The 14,218-nt window shown below is 37.7% G+C and overlaps 1 protein-coding gene across 1 annotated transcript in view; it reads left to right on the plus strand.

Moving 5' to 3' along the window:
* MYOCD (myocardin) overlaps nucleotides 1–14,218 on the plus strand; it is a 108,981-nt gene that overhangs the window by 45,502 nt on the left and 49,261 nt on the right. Inside the window, exons 3-5 of the mRNA XM_004603891.2 lie at nucleotides 2,992–3,047; nucleotides 4,735–4,810; nucleotides 9,151–9,312. Coding sequence (XP_004603948.2) covers nucleotides 2,992–3,047; nucleotides 4,735–4,810; nucleotides 9,151–9,312 — 294 coding nt within the window. The remainder of the gene's footprint in view (nucleotides 1–2,991; nucleotides 3,048–4,734; nucleotides 4,811–9,150; nucleotides 9,313–14,218) is intronic.

The raw sequence follows: 14,218 nt of genomic DNA on the forward strand, positions 1-14,218 counted from the left end.
CACAGAAAAAGCAAATGTCAATCACAGGATAGTTCTCAGTGTGACCTTAAGTCATTGACCTGTATAATATCTCTTAAGCACCGAGAAGAGTGTGCAGTAACATGCAGTAGAGAATCTTTGGCTTTCTTCCCAAATCCTTGCTAAACCATCATTCTTCCCTCCACCCTGTGGTAGAAAGTTCCAGAGGACCCCTGTGTGCCTGGAATCTGAAGACTAAACTATACAACTCATTTCACAGGGGAATTGTTCACACCAAGAAGTGATGAATTATGGCTCTCCAAACTAACACACAGAAAATAAAATGCTGCTTAGAACAACTAATAGACTTTATTAATAATAATTGAAGGACCTCAGGGACAAGAACATTAGAATTGGAATTTCTCAAATTTCCTAAATCCAACTGTAATCAGTTGAGTTGGATTATGTGATCTCAAGATAGATTTATATTCATCCCTTAATTTTGCTTCTTCCACAAAAAGCATATGCTATTGTTATATAAATTATTATATTGTTACTAAGATCATTCCTTTTCTGTAGTGTGGAAATTATTAAAGCACACCAATTTATAAAACATCAGAATTGAAGGCCTATCAGTGAACATTGGTACAGACAGATTCACCAAGACTAGCTGGACTTCAAGTAGAATTAGTAAGATATGGTTGTCTGAAGAAATTGAAGTTGCTTTTAGGCACTCCATCAATATAAATTAAAACTTTGATCAAATACATAAAGACACAAACCAGCTTATTTATTAAGGATGACCAGACCCAAAGCAGAGAAAATTCATGAACAGTGCACATTTCTACAGATGATTACTTAAGGTCAGTATCAGGGTAAAATTAAGAGTGGCGAACATTTGAAATGGCAGGATTTCCCAAGAAATCCATTCTAGGCACGAGAAGCAGCAAAGAGTCACTTATTGTTAGTGTAATGGGAAATGTGATATTCAAGTTACATATTCAAACTTCAATTTAAGCTTTTCCTCTAAGAAAGGAAGCCTTGAATACACTAGGCACAGTGAGTAGGGTATTTTTCCACAATACTTAGCAAAAGGCAATCAGTTGGGATTCTTTGTGGTTCTTTGGTCAATAACGTTAATGTTTGCATAAATTGGGAGTGAGAAAACTTAGTTCACATCTCAAGCAGTATCCTGAACAGAGGGCATCTTGGTCACCAATTACCAATCACAAAGGAATCTACTTGATAGTCAGCATACTCATCTGAAAAGAAGGCTCACATATGGAATAGTATTAAGGATCAAATGAACTATAATACACATGCACTCAGACACACACAGACATACATATACAAGAGGCCTCAAGTTTGACTAGTCATGAAATATTCAGTGTCTGCAGCATGAGTCCATGTCTATTAGAATAATATTTGAACTGTGATTTACCAACTTGTTCAGACTTAAATTCCAAAAAATACTCTATTTCAATTTATTTCTTTTTATTTTTTTGGTCCATTTGATTTTGAGTCACACCCAATTGTGCTCAGGCCTTACTCCTGGCTCTTCACTCAGGGATCACACTTGGGTTGACTGCTTACAAAGCAAGCACTGTAGTCCTGGTACTGTCTTTCTAGCCCTGTCAATATATTATAAACCTCTGGTCTACCTCACCACATAATGAAAAGTGAATGTTTATCACTTTAGATTATGTTGTTTTAGGGAGGACCATAGCAATAGGGTGCCTGCCCTTTAAAGTTTTATGTCGGCGACACATGGTCCCCAGGCCCTAGAGGAGTGATCCCTGAGCACTTAGGTAGGACTAAGCCCCGAGCACTGCTGGGTGTGACCCCAAAACAAAACGATTGTTTCAGAAAATCAATAAAACTAATTTGAGGCATTATATTTTGCTGAATGACTTTCAAATACAAGAAAGGTTTAGTAAATCATTGTGAGGAAGTGCTGTAAAATGTGGAGAAGGAACAGTAATTACTGGGAAAAAAAGGAGACTGCCATTTTGTCTGGATTATTTATGACTGCTTTGACTTCTGCATGTTAATATTTTGAACACACTTTTAAAAAATTATACAATTTTTGGAGGATCTTTGAATATATATCCATCAAAGATATTGAACATCACACTTTTTAAAAATTAAGATTGCTAGAGGCCCTAGAAGCCTGGTGGCTCTAATTCTGTGACTCTGGCAAGTGTATATGTTTCTGTGACTCTTAGTTCCCCACTTGTTCAGGGTTGGAGCTATATTTCTCTATTTCCATGGGTTTCCTTGCAACACTCAATGTCTAATTCTGTGCTTTTCATTCACCCCCATTGCATGTCTTTACTGACATGCCACATACCTTATCCAAGTTATAAATTCCTTCCTAAAAATGGAATACAAGAGGGGGGATGCGGGGTCAGAGGGATGGCGAGAGGGAAACTGGGATCATTGTTGGTAGAAAATGGACACTGGTGGAGAGATGGGTGTTGGATCATTGTATGAATGATATTTGATCATGAACAGCTTAATAACTGTGTCACTTATGGTGACTCAATAAAAAAATGAAATTGAAAAAAATAAAATACACCCTTCCTCCCCACAAAGCCAAAGCCTCCATCATATTTAAGGATGTAACAAAGTCAAAGAGAGAGTCAGGTTAGTTCAATCTACCATCTCCCTTAAACTAGAATATTACTTCATTTACAACTCTTCCACAGGAAACCCCATCCCCACCTTCACCTCCAACACCACTGCCCACACTTTCTCAGGAACTTGGAATGATCTGTCTTGGTCACTTCTCTTCCTGTCGCCCGTTCTGCATCTGTTTTGACTCCTCTCTAAGACCTAAACTCCACCCTCCTTCGTATCCTTTGGCTTCAGGAAGGGTGATGGCCTCCAGACCTTTCCTCTCCAGTTGCTTGTGGCATAATAAAGGCGTTCATGTTCATGTGTGCACAGCTCAGCAAGCTCACGGGCAGTTGCTGCTATGGTGATCAGAATCTGAAGTTTGCATCTACTCACATCTTGGTTTTTCTGTTTCAGCACTGAAAAGCCCCGCTGAATTCCATGAGCAAAGAAAACATTTGGATAGTGACAAGGTAATTATTTTTTTAAACTGCCCTTTTGAACTTACACACAGGGTATGGATGCTGAGTTTTGGCTAAAGAATGCTGAGCTTTGGCTCAAGAGTAAAATTTCCACAACCAGCTCAATGGAGCTGCCAGCCCTCCACCCCATATGAAATCTTATTCCTATAAATTTAAAATTCTGGAACTGGTACAAAGTCTATTAACTGAAGATACCAATTTGTTAAATGCCATTTTTAAAAACCTCCTCAATATTGTTGATATAGAGAAGAATTGTTGCAATGCAAAGATTTAGTATAGAGCATAGAGATTTTTAATAGTAAAGTTAATTTGTAAGCTGTTTTACTCTTTAATACATGCCCCTTTCTCAGAAACAAAAATCTGATTTTAAAAAATTTCCATTAAATTGTCAAATATGATCATTTTATATGGAAATTATCTGTGGTTTACTTATAAGCAAATGGAACTGGATTTGTTTCTGTGTGTTTAGCATCTCACGGGGAACTGGTTTATATCCTGTGCCCTCAGAGTAAATCTCTGTAAATTAATTTTTGTAATACAAATACTGTTTAGAAGTTACTGGTATTATATGTCAGAAGTAAAAGCAGAGACTCTTGCTCTCCGAGAATTTTTTTATTTTTTTTTTGAAGTAACAGATTTTATTTAGAGGGTTTTGAGGGAAGGAGGAAAGGATAAGCGGAAAAGAAAAATAGTAGGAGTAACGCGCTCAAGAGAGAATGTGGGCTTCTCCGAGGATGGAGAGAGCTCTACACACATCCTAGCACTGGACATGAAAGCATGAAAGTACACATCTCAAGAGGGGAGGTGCGGGCAACACATGTGCTTGGGCACCGCATGTGCTCTGCCAGGTGGGCGCAAGCAGCACATGGGCTCAGGCAGCATATCTGTGCCTTCCTTTGTTCAAGGTGTCCTTTATAGGGTTTCTTCAACCTGTCCCCACAAGTCTCCTAGAATTTCTTTATCTAAGAATTTTAGTCTTGCAACTTGCTTGTGGGCAAAGAAAGAAGCAGGGCTCTGTAACTATTCAAAGCAGCCTGAGAAAGGCCAGGGTTACTTCTGCCTAGAAAGCAATCATATTTTAACTGAACTAGAGTGATCCACAGATCTCTCTCAAAGGTCACATAAGAAATGCAGAAATATAGTAACCACATTGTCCCTACAGATAGCTGCACCATGGAGAGGATAAGATCTAGAGAATAGCCTCTAACTGTCTTCACCTGGCACTGGGCCTGGCAGCAGGCATTGCATTTTAGCCTACCCTAAAAGAGAAACTAGGTCAATAAAGAAAGGAGAATATGTTAACAGGCTATGCACTAGGAATATTTAGGTTACATTTAACTTCTGATCTCAGTTAATATTGTGACTGTCTTAAGAGTAAAATACTAGGACTGATTATATACAATTCTATTAATATTTACCTGACCAACACTTTAAAGACTTTATTTAACTGTTGTAGGCTTAAGGGTTTTTTTTAAATTTCTTTATCTTATTTTTTTCATCCTATAATTACCACAGAAATATTTGTACATGCCCCTTTATCAAAATATAGGGAACCAGGGATATTTACATGTTCCATTTATCATAAAACAAGTATTTGGAGCAAAACTTAGATTCTTTGACACTAAAACTGAGTGAGCAATTACATGAGGTTGATAGCAGTACTAATTCTGTGTTGCAGACTGAAGGCGCCCTGAGGCGCCAGGGCAGAACCAGGCCCCGACGTGCTGACTTGGCTAATATGCACATACTCCAAGGTAAGACTCCATGTTACCAACTAGGGGATCCCTGAAAAATGATGGACCATTTGCCAAAGTCCTTTGATCTCTGTATAGTTACTAAGAATTAAAAATTCCCCCACCATTACAAAAATAGTAGTTTTGAACCATTCCAGTCTTTTTAACTATATAGACAAATTGGGAAATCATAGAACTAAGATATATTAGACTTAGGTTCCAATCTTAGCTATACTGCCTTCTCCCCTGAGCACACAGGAATGTCCAATATATATAACCTTTGTAAAAGAGTGTCCATCTTTCAGCTAATAATAAACTTCTAATATCTGACACAAAGGAAAATAAAGAGAATTATATTTAAAATTCCAATAATAGGGAAGTGTTAATGATACGTCCATGTGATTGAATATCTTTAATAGATCATAAGCAAGTCTATTAAATATTAAAGGAATAATATTTTTCTGTAATTTTGAACTTAGCATGCAGAAGATGTTTGGAAAGCTTAAACTAGGGAGTGGCCACTGAACATAGTAAACCTGATCTTTTGAATTAGTACCTAATTAAAAGTCTCCCAAGACTAGCCAAAGGGGAAAAAAGAATGATTTAATGATAAAAGACATAAAACATAATGTTTAGTGAAATGCACTATGTTTACAGTTAAAGTCAGGTGAGAAAAGAATATACATACATATATATCACATATATATATTTATATATTATTATATATAATAAGAGATATATAATAAGAGAGTCTCTTGCCCGCATGCCTGGCTGTCTTGCCTGGGGCCCCTCAGAGGGGATGGGCTCCAGCTTCCCTCCCCACCCCAAGCAGAGCTCCTGGTGGGCGAAGACCACTGGAACCTAGCTACAGCCATGCTGGAGGCCCCTTTCCACATGTTCGGACAGGCCTCATGCATGAAGGTACTGGCAGAGGAACCCAGGTGTGTGTAATACCATCAATGGCCAACATCCAGAGAGAGACTTAAAAGCAAGCTCTCAGAAGTGATATCTTTAGCCTACTTCTCCCTCTGGGAGAAACTGGCAATCTTTTGAGAGTTTCCTGCCCACATGGGACAGCCTTGCAAGCTTCCCATGGTGTATTCATATGCAAAATCCAGTAACAAGCTGGATCTCATTCCCCTGACCCTGAAGAGCCCCCAGTGCAACATCATTAGGAGGGCTGAGTCGAGATAGACTTCTAAGATCTCAGCGAAAGGACGAAATGAGCCCGCCCAAGAAATCGGTGATTAACAGGATTTTGTGATTATATTACTTATATATATGTATATATGTAATATATATATGTATATATATATATTACTTATCATATTGGGTAGCCGACCTTCACTACCCAACTGCCACCACACTCCAGGCTGCTTTCCACATGCTCAGGCCGAGCCTCACACATGAGTGACATATTCCTGGATGAACACATCATAATAAAGGAAAAAACATATATATGCATATATATATATATGCCTCTCAGAGAGCCCGGCAAGCTACTAAGAGTATCCCGCCCTCACGGAAGAGCCTGGCAAGCTCTGTGGCATATTCAATATGTCAAATACAATAACAGATCTCATTCCCCTGATCCTGAAAAGAGCCTCCAATCATTGGGAAAAACGAGTAAGGAGAAGCTGCTAAAATCTCAGGGCTGGGACACATGGAGATGTTACTGGTGCTGATGAACAACGGAATGACAGTGATACAGTAATCATATTCGGTGAAGAAGGATATATGACCCAACAGTCACCTAAAAAACTTAAGAAAGAAAGTACCCAACTCTTAAAACAGTTGACTCTAAATGAGAAGTTTTTTTATATCTACTTTTCTTTATATTTTCTTTTGCAAACTTTTACAAATATATTTACATTTATAACATTAAATCTATAGCAACACTATAATTTTTAAAAATCATTGCAAAAATTAATGATTAGAGTCCAATTGAAATATGAGGTCATGAATCCTAGCAGCCCCAATTTCTATTGAGTATATCTGGTGTTTCTCTCTTCTACTCCAAGAAAATAAAAGTCTCCTAAAGTACCGAGGGTCTGTTAGGTACAGAATTGGCCCCTGTTCTCCCCAAGGGTTCATTGTCTGTCATTTGAGAAGCACCAGCGTAAGGCCTGATGCTTAGTTGGTGCTATCTGAAAAAACAGAAATAACTTAAAAAAAAACATAAAAGATAACTAAAAAAGAAATAACTAAAAAATAGAATACTCATTGTGGGAAGAAGGCAGGAAGCAGTGCAGGCTAAGAGAACCTAAGGAAGCAGGACTCACAGATGAGTCTCAGAACTGAGCAGCTCACGGCAGAGATGTTTCTAGACCTTGCTCCAGGCTGACTTCACCCGGGGTCCTCAGACGAGGACAGGCGCCCTCTCTCTCCACCTGCCCCAAAGGAACCCCAGCAGCCACAAACCTCCAGAACTCAATCACTGCCACCCTCGTGGCCAATCTTCACAGGCTCGTCCTGCCCTGATATTCCTCCAACCCCCAGAATAAATCCACAAAATGCTCAGGTTTCAAGGGTCTGGACTGGGCCCTTCCTGGAGTCCTGGCTGTCATGTCAACGAACTGCCTTCGAGGTCAATTAAAGACGTTAATGGCCATTATCTACAGAGTCACAAATGATTCTCGGAACTGAGCAGCACACTGCAGAGATGTTTCTGGACCCCAATTATTTAAAATTTTAGAACTCCGGGAAGCACGAGGCCACTTTTGTGGCCACACAGCATCTCCTGCATGTTTTTTTTTTTTACTTTTTTGTTGAACCATGGTGAGATAGACTCTTACAGACATCTCATACTATTCCTAACAAGCTATACAAAATAAATTATCTAGCATCTCCCTGTGGGGCAGGCTTGAGTGGTGGTGGGAAAATTTGAAATAATGGTGGTGGGAAGGTGAAATGATGATGGAATTGCTGTTGAAATATTGAATGTAATCAATTATTATGAACAGCTTTATGAAAATAACATTATAAAATTTTAAAAAACCTAAGGAATCAAAAGTACAGGGGTGAGCTAAGTTGGGGAAGGAGGATCAAGGGGAGGAAGAGTCTGAGAAATGAAAAAACCAAACTCTGAAGTGAGAGCATACAATACAAAATCTCAGTTCTTGAAGGAATGGGGATTCGATTTGTGGCAAGACTTTCAAAACAAAATTGAGAAACTTGGATGGTTATGAAAGAAAGATACATATCCTGGAAATGCAAGAAAGTGGTGGACCAGGGGTGCAAAGTGATTATCTTGATGTGTGAAGCCTTTGATTCAACACATATAGTCAGCATAGAAAAGAAAACAAAGACAAAAAACAGCAAAGCAGAGGAGTATTTTCTGAAAACCAAACCTATATTGTACAGGGTGAATCAAAAAGATCACCAAGGCAGAGAGCTCAGCAAGAAACCCTTGCAATAACCTTGGAGATGATTTAGGTTTTAGAAATTCCTGCTTTTTTGTTTGTGGTATTGATGTTTTCTCTTCACTCTAAATGTTTGGGAGATACATCTTATAGACCTGTTTGACATATTGCAACTATAAGAAATTCCTAGACTTCTCCTGTGTGGAGATATAAATAAATCAAACACAAAATTAGGTTAGTAGTCTAATAATAATAAAACAATGAGTGTGGGATGTTTGTCTGTAAATATCTCAACTAAATTTGCAAAATTTGGAGACTATAAGCTCTTACAGATTCTAAATGTGTTGAATTTGAACAATAATTGGATGATTAGATCCTGCCTCTGACTCAAAAGTAAGTCAGAGCCCAACTAAAAGAGAAAGAATCCCAGTGATATGGGGTTTTGTGATTTTTCTCATCCTCCAAATGATGAGAAACTATTTAACATACTTGATTTTTAAATCCCTCTGTTTTGTTAAATAAGTACTTCAAAGGAATTTTTTTCTACAACAAGCTGGATGTTTGTATCAGTATCACAATATTGACAAATCAGAGATGTTTAAGAAATCAAACTACTAGAACTACTTATAATCAATTACTGCATGATCAGTTGTGCTAAGCAATATGAACAGGATGTGTGTTCAAATGCTGTAGTCCAGGGTAAACACGTAACGATGGTCCTTGGACTGCTTGCTCACAGAATGAGCAAATTGCACATTTAAAAAAAAATCCTCTCAGAGCAAGTTTTTCAACTATCCTGTGTGCCTGAGTATTTGCCTTTATTAGGAAGCGAAGCGTCTAGTCTTTGCTGGTAATCCATGTGTAATGCTGATGGCTGCATTGAAAATTTATTAGGATGGTAGAGCACAATGTGACACAATGTTTTGGTTAAAAGGCAAAAACAGAACAAAAAAAAGGTATCAAATTCTAGAAGTAATCCTTTTAACTTCGGCCCTTTAGCCTCCACTTCAGAGAGGTCCATTTCAACTGCTCAAATGAAGCTGAAAAGAGCCCGACTTGCAGATGATCTCAATGAAAAGATTGCACTTCGGCCAGGCCCACTGGAGCTGGTGGAGAAGAATATACTCCCTGTGGACTCTGCTGTGAAAGAGGCCATAAAAGGTAGCATGTGCATGGATGCTTCTCTCTATTCTCTTCAATCTGAGGGCAGCAGGACTAAGGTACTAGGGGCCCCTGGGGTGAGCACCTCACAAAAGACTAGAGTCGTATGGATTACTGTTTGTAGGCTGTTCGTAGCCAAAGGTCTTGGGAGTGAGGAAGAAACTCACCCATTTAACCCTCTCACGTCAACTTAACATTGACCAGTCTGGGAACTGGGGACTTAGTCCCAAAAGCTGGAAGACATGCTTTGCGTGTAGAAGCCCTGAGTCCAATCCCTAGTTCTGCATGAATCCATGAGCACAACTGATAGTAGCCTTTTAGTCCCAGGTATGCCCCCCTCAGTAAAATAGGGGGGCATTGAAAGATTGAGAACATGATTTAATGTAATCCTTCAAACATCTCCATTGCAGTATCCCTAAAATCTTATAATCTCATGAGTCATGTTCATCCTTAACCTTTCTCTTTTAAAGGAAAGTAGACAGAGTAAAAGAAGCACAGGACCTAATAAGAATACCTGAACTCTAATCCAAGTCTGGTTGCCATGTGTTGAAATTTTCCCAAACTACCTCACATCTTTGAAAGGGAGATACCAGCAGCCACCATACCAAGCCATAGGCTCTTGCGAGTGCAGTTCAGATTGTATAATAATTTGCAAATAATTTGCATATTAATCTATGTCCCACAATATTAAAGAGTAAACACAAAAAGCTCAATTCTGTGATAAACAAACTCATTGTGTAAACTTTTTGAATAATAAAAATCATATGGCTTTAAAAAAATGGACACACTGTATTTGTTGATAGAGGTATTTGGATAAAACCTTAGGGAAACTAAGCTTGAAGGAAAAAGGAGCGGTTTAGTATTCCTGACCAAACTTTTTTCTAATTATATCCTAAAGCAGCTCTAATAATTATTGATATTTAATGTGTGTTATGCACTTAAATGTTTTGACACATTATCAAGAATTATGCTTACAAGTATTTTAACAAATACAAAATTTGGTGAGTGTTGTAGGCCAGTAGTAAAGTGCATGCCTTGAATGGTAAGTCCATTACTAAACTTATTAAACTTATTAGCTGCATTTTAAAATCTTGCTCTTATCCAGTGACTTGAAAGCCATATAATCTTTTAACTTGGAGAATGTAAATATAAAAGTGGCAGCCCTGAGGTAGACAATATACTCACCTTTATGTGTTCACCCTTCACAAAATTTTCCATTGTGCTTTATTCTCTCTCTCTGTATAGATTAAGATCCTAGCTCTTTGAACCTGAACTCCCCTATTCAATCATATATGCTTTTTTTTGTGTGTTGTAATATAATTGAGGTGAGAAAACTTATATGTAAAATTTCTATTTGACATCTTTCTTTCTTCTTTTATTTTATAAAGTTGTTCTCATTATTTCTTAAAATAATTTGTTCCAGGTGTGCGAATTTATTGTTGATTTTCACGTGCCTGGAATAACATCACACTGTAATTTTAATTCTTAGGTTTATAGTGAGATAATATTTTTCATGGGATTAATCAACTTTTCATAATGACTATATCTTTTTACCACTGAGCATCTTTACTCCTGTGACTTTGTGTAAGCGACCTATAGAAAAAGAGCTATTTAGGGGCCGGAGCGATAGCACAGCGGGTAGGGCATTTGCCTTGCACGCGGCCGACCCAGGTTCGATCCCCGGCATCCCATATGGTTCCCCAAGCACTACCAGGAGCAATTCCTGAGTGAAAAGCCAGGAGTAACCCCTGAGCATTGTTGGGTGTGATCCAAAAAGCAAAAAAAAAAAAAAAGAAAAGAAAAAAAGCTATTTATAGAAAAATCTTTTATCCTAGAGCTATTAGATATCCTTTGACCAGTTTGTTCTGTCTTTTGATCTTGTGCATAGCATCTTTTGTACTGCTGCTATTGCAGTGAGCAAGGGGCTCACCTATGTTCCTTCTTGTAGCAACAGTCTTGGCTGCAGAGCTCTCTTATCAGGGGTCTGACACTGTTGGTTGTGATGCTTGTACAGTGCTCTTCTTTCAAGGTAGTGTTTGTGCACACTCAGGCTGTGGTCCTTGATATAGGCCACTGTGGCATTCACACATGCTAAAGGGGAAGTCACACTCTCAAAGAGGTCACACATCTTTTATTGTACTTTGCAGAAGTCATACACTTTAGTTACAGTACTCTGGCCCAAAGTTTCTGAAGTCACCATCTATTTGTAGTACCAGGGTACCAATTAGCATGAGTAATATCAGTTTGATTATATGCAATATATTAACAGTTTACATTATATGTATTTATATATTTAAATTATAAATCATATATTTATAGTTATAACACATACATTTATGTAAATTATTTATTAACAAGTATAGTGTATTATACGGATACAATGTATAAATATTTATATTAAAGTCAAGGATATAGCCCAGTGGTAGAACACTTGTCTTGTATGTGCTTGGTTCATGCTATCATACATACACAAAAATTACATCTTGTGTAGACATAGAAAATTATAAAAAATTACATAGGAAATATATATAGAAACATATATAGAAAATTATATATGTGGTTTCCCTAAATCATATGTAAATTAATTGTATTATTGTGTAATAAACATCTTCATATTATGTAGCAATTATTATTTATATGTTATCAATACTCAAAAAGTAGCATTATTTTTATATATTATCATTTTTATTATTTCTTTTTTGTTATATTTCTAGCTTAATTGGCAGTGAAGGAATTCTCTGTGTATGGCATTAACTTTTGTGATCAATAGATACTCTAAGTCCTTTAATACATAATAGTTTGTAAGATGAATGTTGACTTTGGGGGAGTTTGCTAGAGGCCACTTCCAGCTGTGTCTCCCCCTCTTTCTGGCTCTGTGCTCAGGGGACTATGTACAGTGAACTGGGATAAATTGGTTGCATGCAAGACAAGCACCTATTCTCTCTCTGGCTCAAATGTTGAATTTTTAAATGCTTCCAGCATTCAAGAGAAAATGATGACATGGAATTTAATCTCTGATCTAGTAATGTGATTTTAGTAGCTTTTCTCTTTACCTTGTATCTCTGGAAAATTTCTATGTAGATTTTGTTTTCTAGAAATTCCTTTAATTCAATGTTCTGTATCTTTTTTATTAGCTAATGGTAACCTCTAAACAAACACAAAATTTTAGCATTTTAACAATAGAAGGATTTTTTTTCTTGCTTATGCAAAGTAGGAAGAGGGGTTTCTTCATCTTTGTATAGTGACAAAGTGTAAAGTGACAAAACTTTAGGTAAGGTCTCTTTCATCTTATTGCTCTAAAACCCTTAGTGAGAGGCAATTTTGTTTAGGGGCAAGATAGTGAACACTTTAAACTGTCAATCACACTGACTCTCTCTTTGTAGTGCAAAGGTAATCATAGACATTAAGTATAAGTAAGTTGGCGTGACTGGTGGATTCTGATAAAAACTTTATTTAAAAAAGAGGCAGTTTCACAGATCATAATTTGCTATTCTGTACCAAAAGCTTCATCAGTCTCTAAATCTAGTCAGTGAAGTGTAACAAAAAATGAAAACACTTATCCAAAACTGTAGGGTATTACGTTAAAGTAAGTCAGAGGGGAAAGGACAAATACCCAGAGGATCTCACTCATTTGTGGTATACAGAGAAACAAAGCAAGTGAGAGATATCAAATAATCGTAAACCCTTGGCCCGGGATTACAGTAGAAAGAATTCCAAGAAGGGGCTGTAGGGAATATGAAGAATGATAAGGTAGACTGTAACATAAAGACATCGGCTGAGAGTCTTGGGCCCTTTGGTGGTGGGGAGGTGAGCTAACTATAACTTAGAACCACAAGCATTAACACCTTCATAGATACATCACATAAATAATCATAATTAATTTTTGGTTTGGTTTGGGTGCCGTGCCCAGCAGTGCCAGGGCCTTCTCCTAGCACTGTGCTCAGAGATCACTCTTAGCAGTACCAGGATTGAACCTGGGTTGAGCAAGTATAAGGCAAACATTATACCCAATGTACTATCTCTCCAGCCCAATTATTAATATTTATTTTTAAAATTATTTTAAATTTCACCGTGGTTTATATAACATATATCAACCCTTTATCAGATGAGTGATGGGCAAATATTTTCTCCCAGTCTCTGGAGTTTCATTGTATTTTGGTCATTGTTTCCTTTGAGGTGCAAAGTTTCTTATTTAATGCAGTTCTATTTGTTTATCTTTGCTTTTGTTTGCTTGGCCAATGGAGTTAACTCCTAAAGATATCTCTAATTTGATATAATAATGAATTCTGCCAATATTTTCCTCTATATAGGTTATGGATTCACATCTGATATCGAGGTAATTTTTATTTGACTTTTATGCCTGGTGTAGGACTGGAGTGATAGCACAGCAGGTAGGGTGTTTGCCTTGCACACAGCTGACCCAGGTTCGATTACTCCATCCCTCTCGGAGAGCCCAGCAAGCTACCTAGAGTATCCTGCCCACACAGCAGAGCCTGGCAAGCAACCTGTGGCATATTTGATATGCAAAAAAATAGTAACAAGTCTCACAGTGGAGACATTACTGGTGCCCACTTGAGCAAATTGATAAACAATGGGACAACAGTGCTACAGTGCCACAGTGCCTGGTGTTAGAAAGCAGCCTGAGTTCAATTTTCGCATGTGGCCAACCAGTTTACCCAATACCTTGAAGAGGTTTTCTCGTGTTCCCCTTCATGCTTTTTACTTTTTTTTCAAAGACTGGCTGTCCTTATACCTGAGGATCTGTCTCTAGAATTTCAGTTCTATTCCACTGACTTGAGAATCCGTCCTTATTCCAGTACCACTGATTTCTCAAGCGGTCTCAGTAACCTCTCCATTCATCCTATCCCTGAGATTTTACAAGCCTCTCTCCACTCGGCCTTCCCAA

Source organism: Sorex araneus, chromosome 6, assembly GCF_027595985.1.
Source record: "Sorex araneus isolate mSorAra2 chromosome 6, mSorAra2.pri, whole genome shotgun sequence".
NCBI classification, from domain to species: domain Eukaryota; kingdom Metazoa; phylum Chordata; class Mammalia; order Eulipotyphla; family Soricidae; genus Sorex; species Sorex araneus.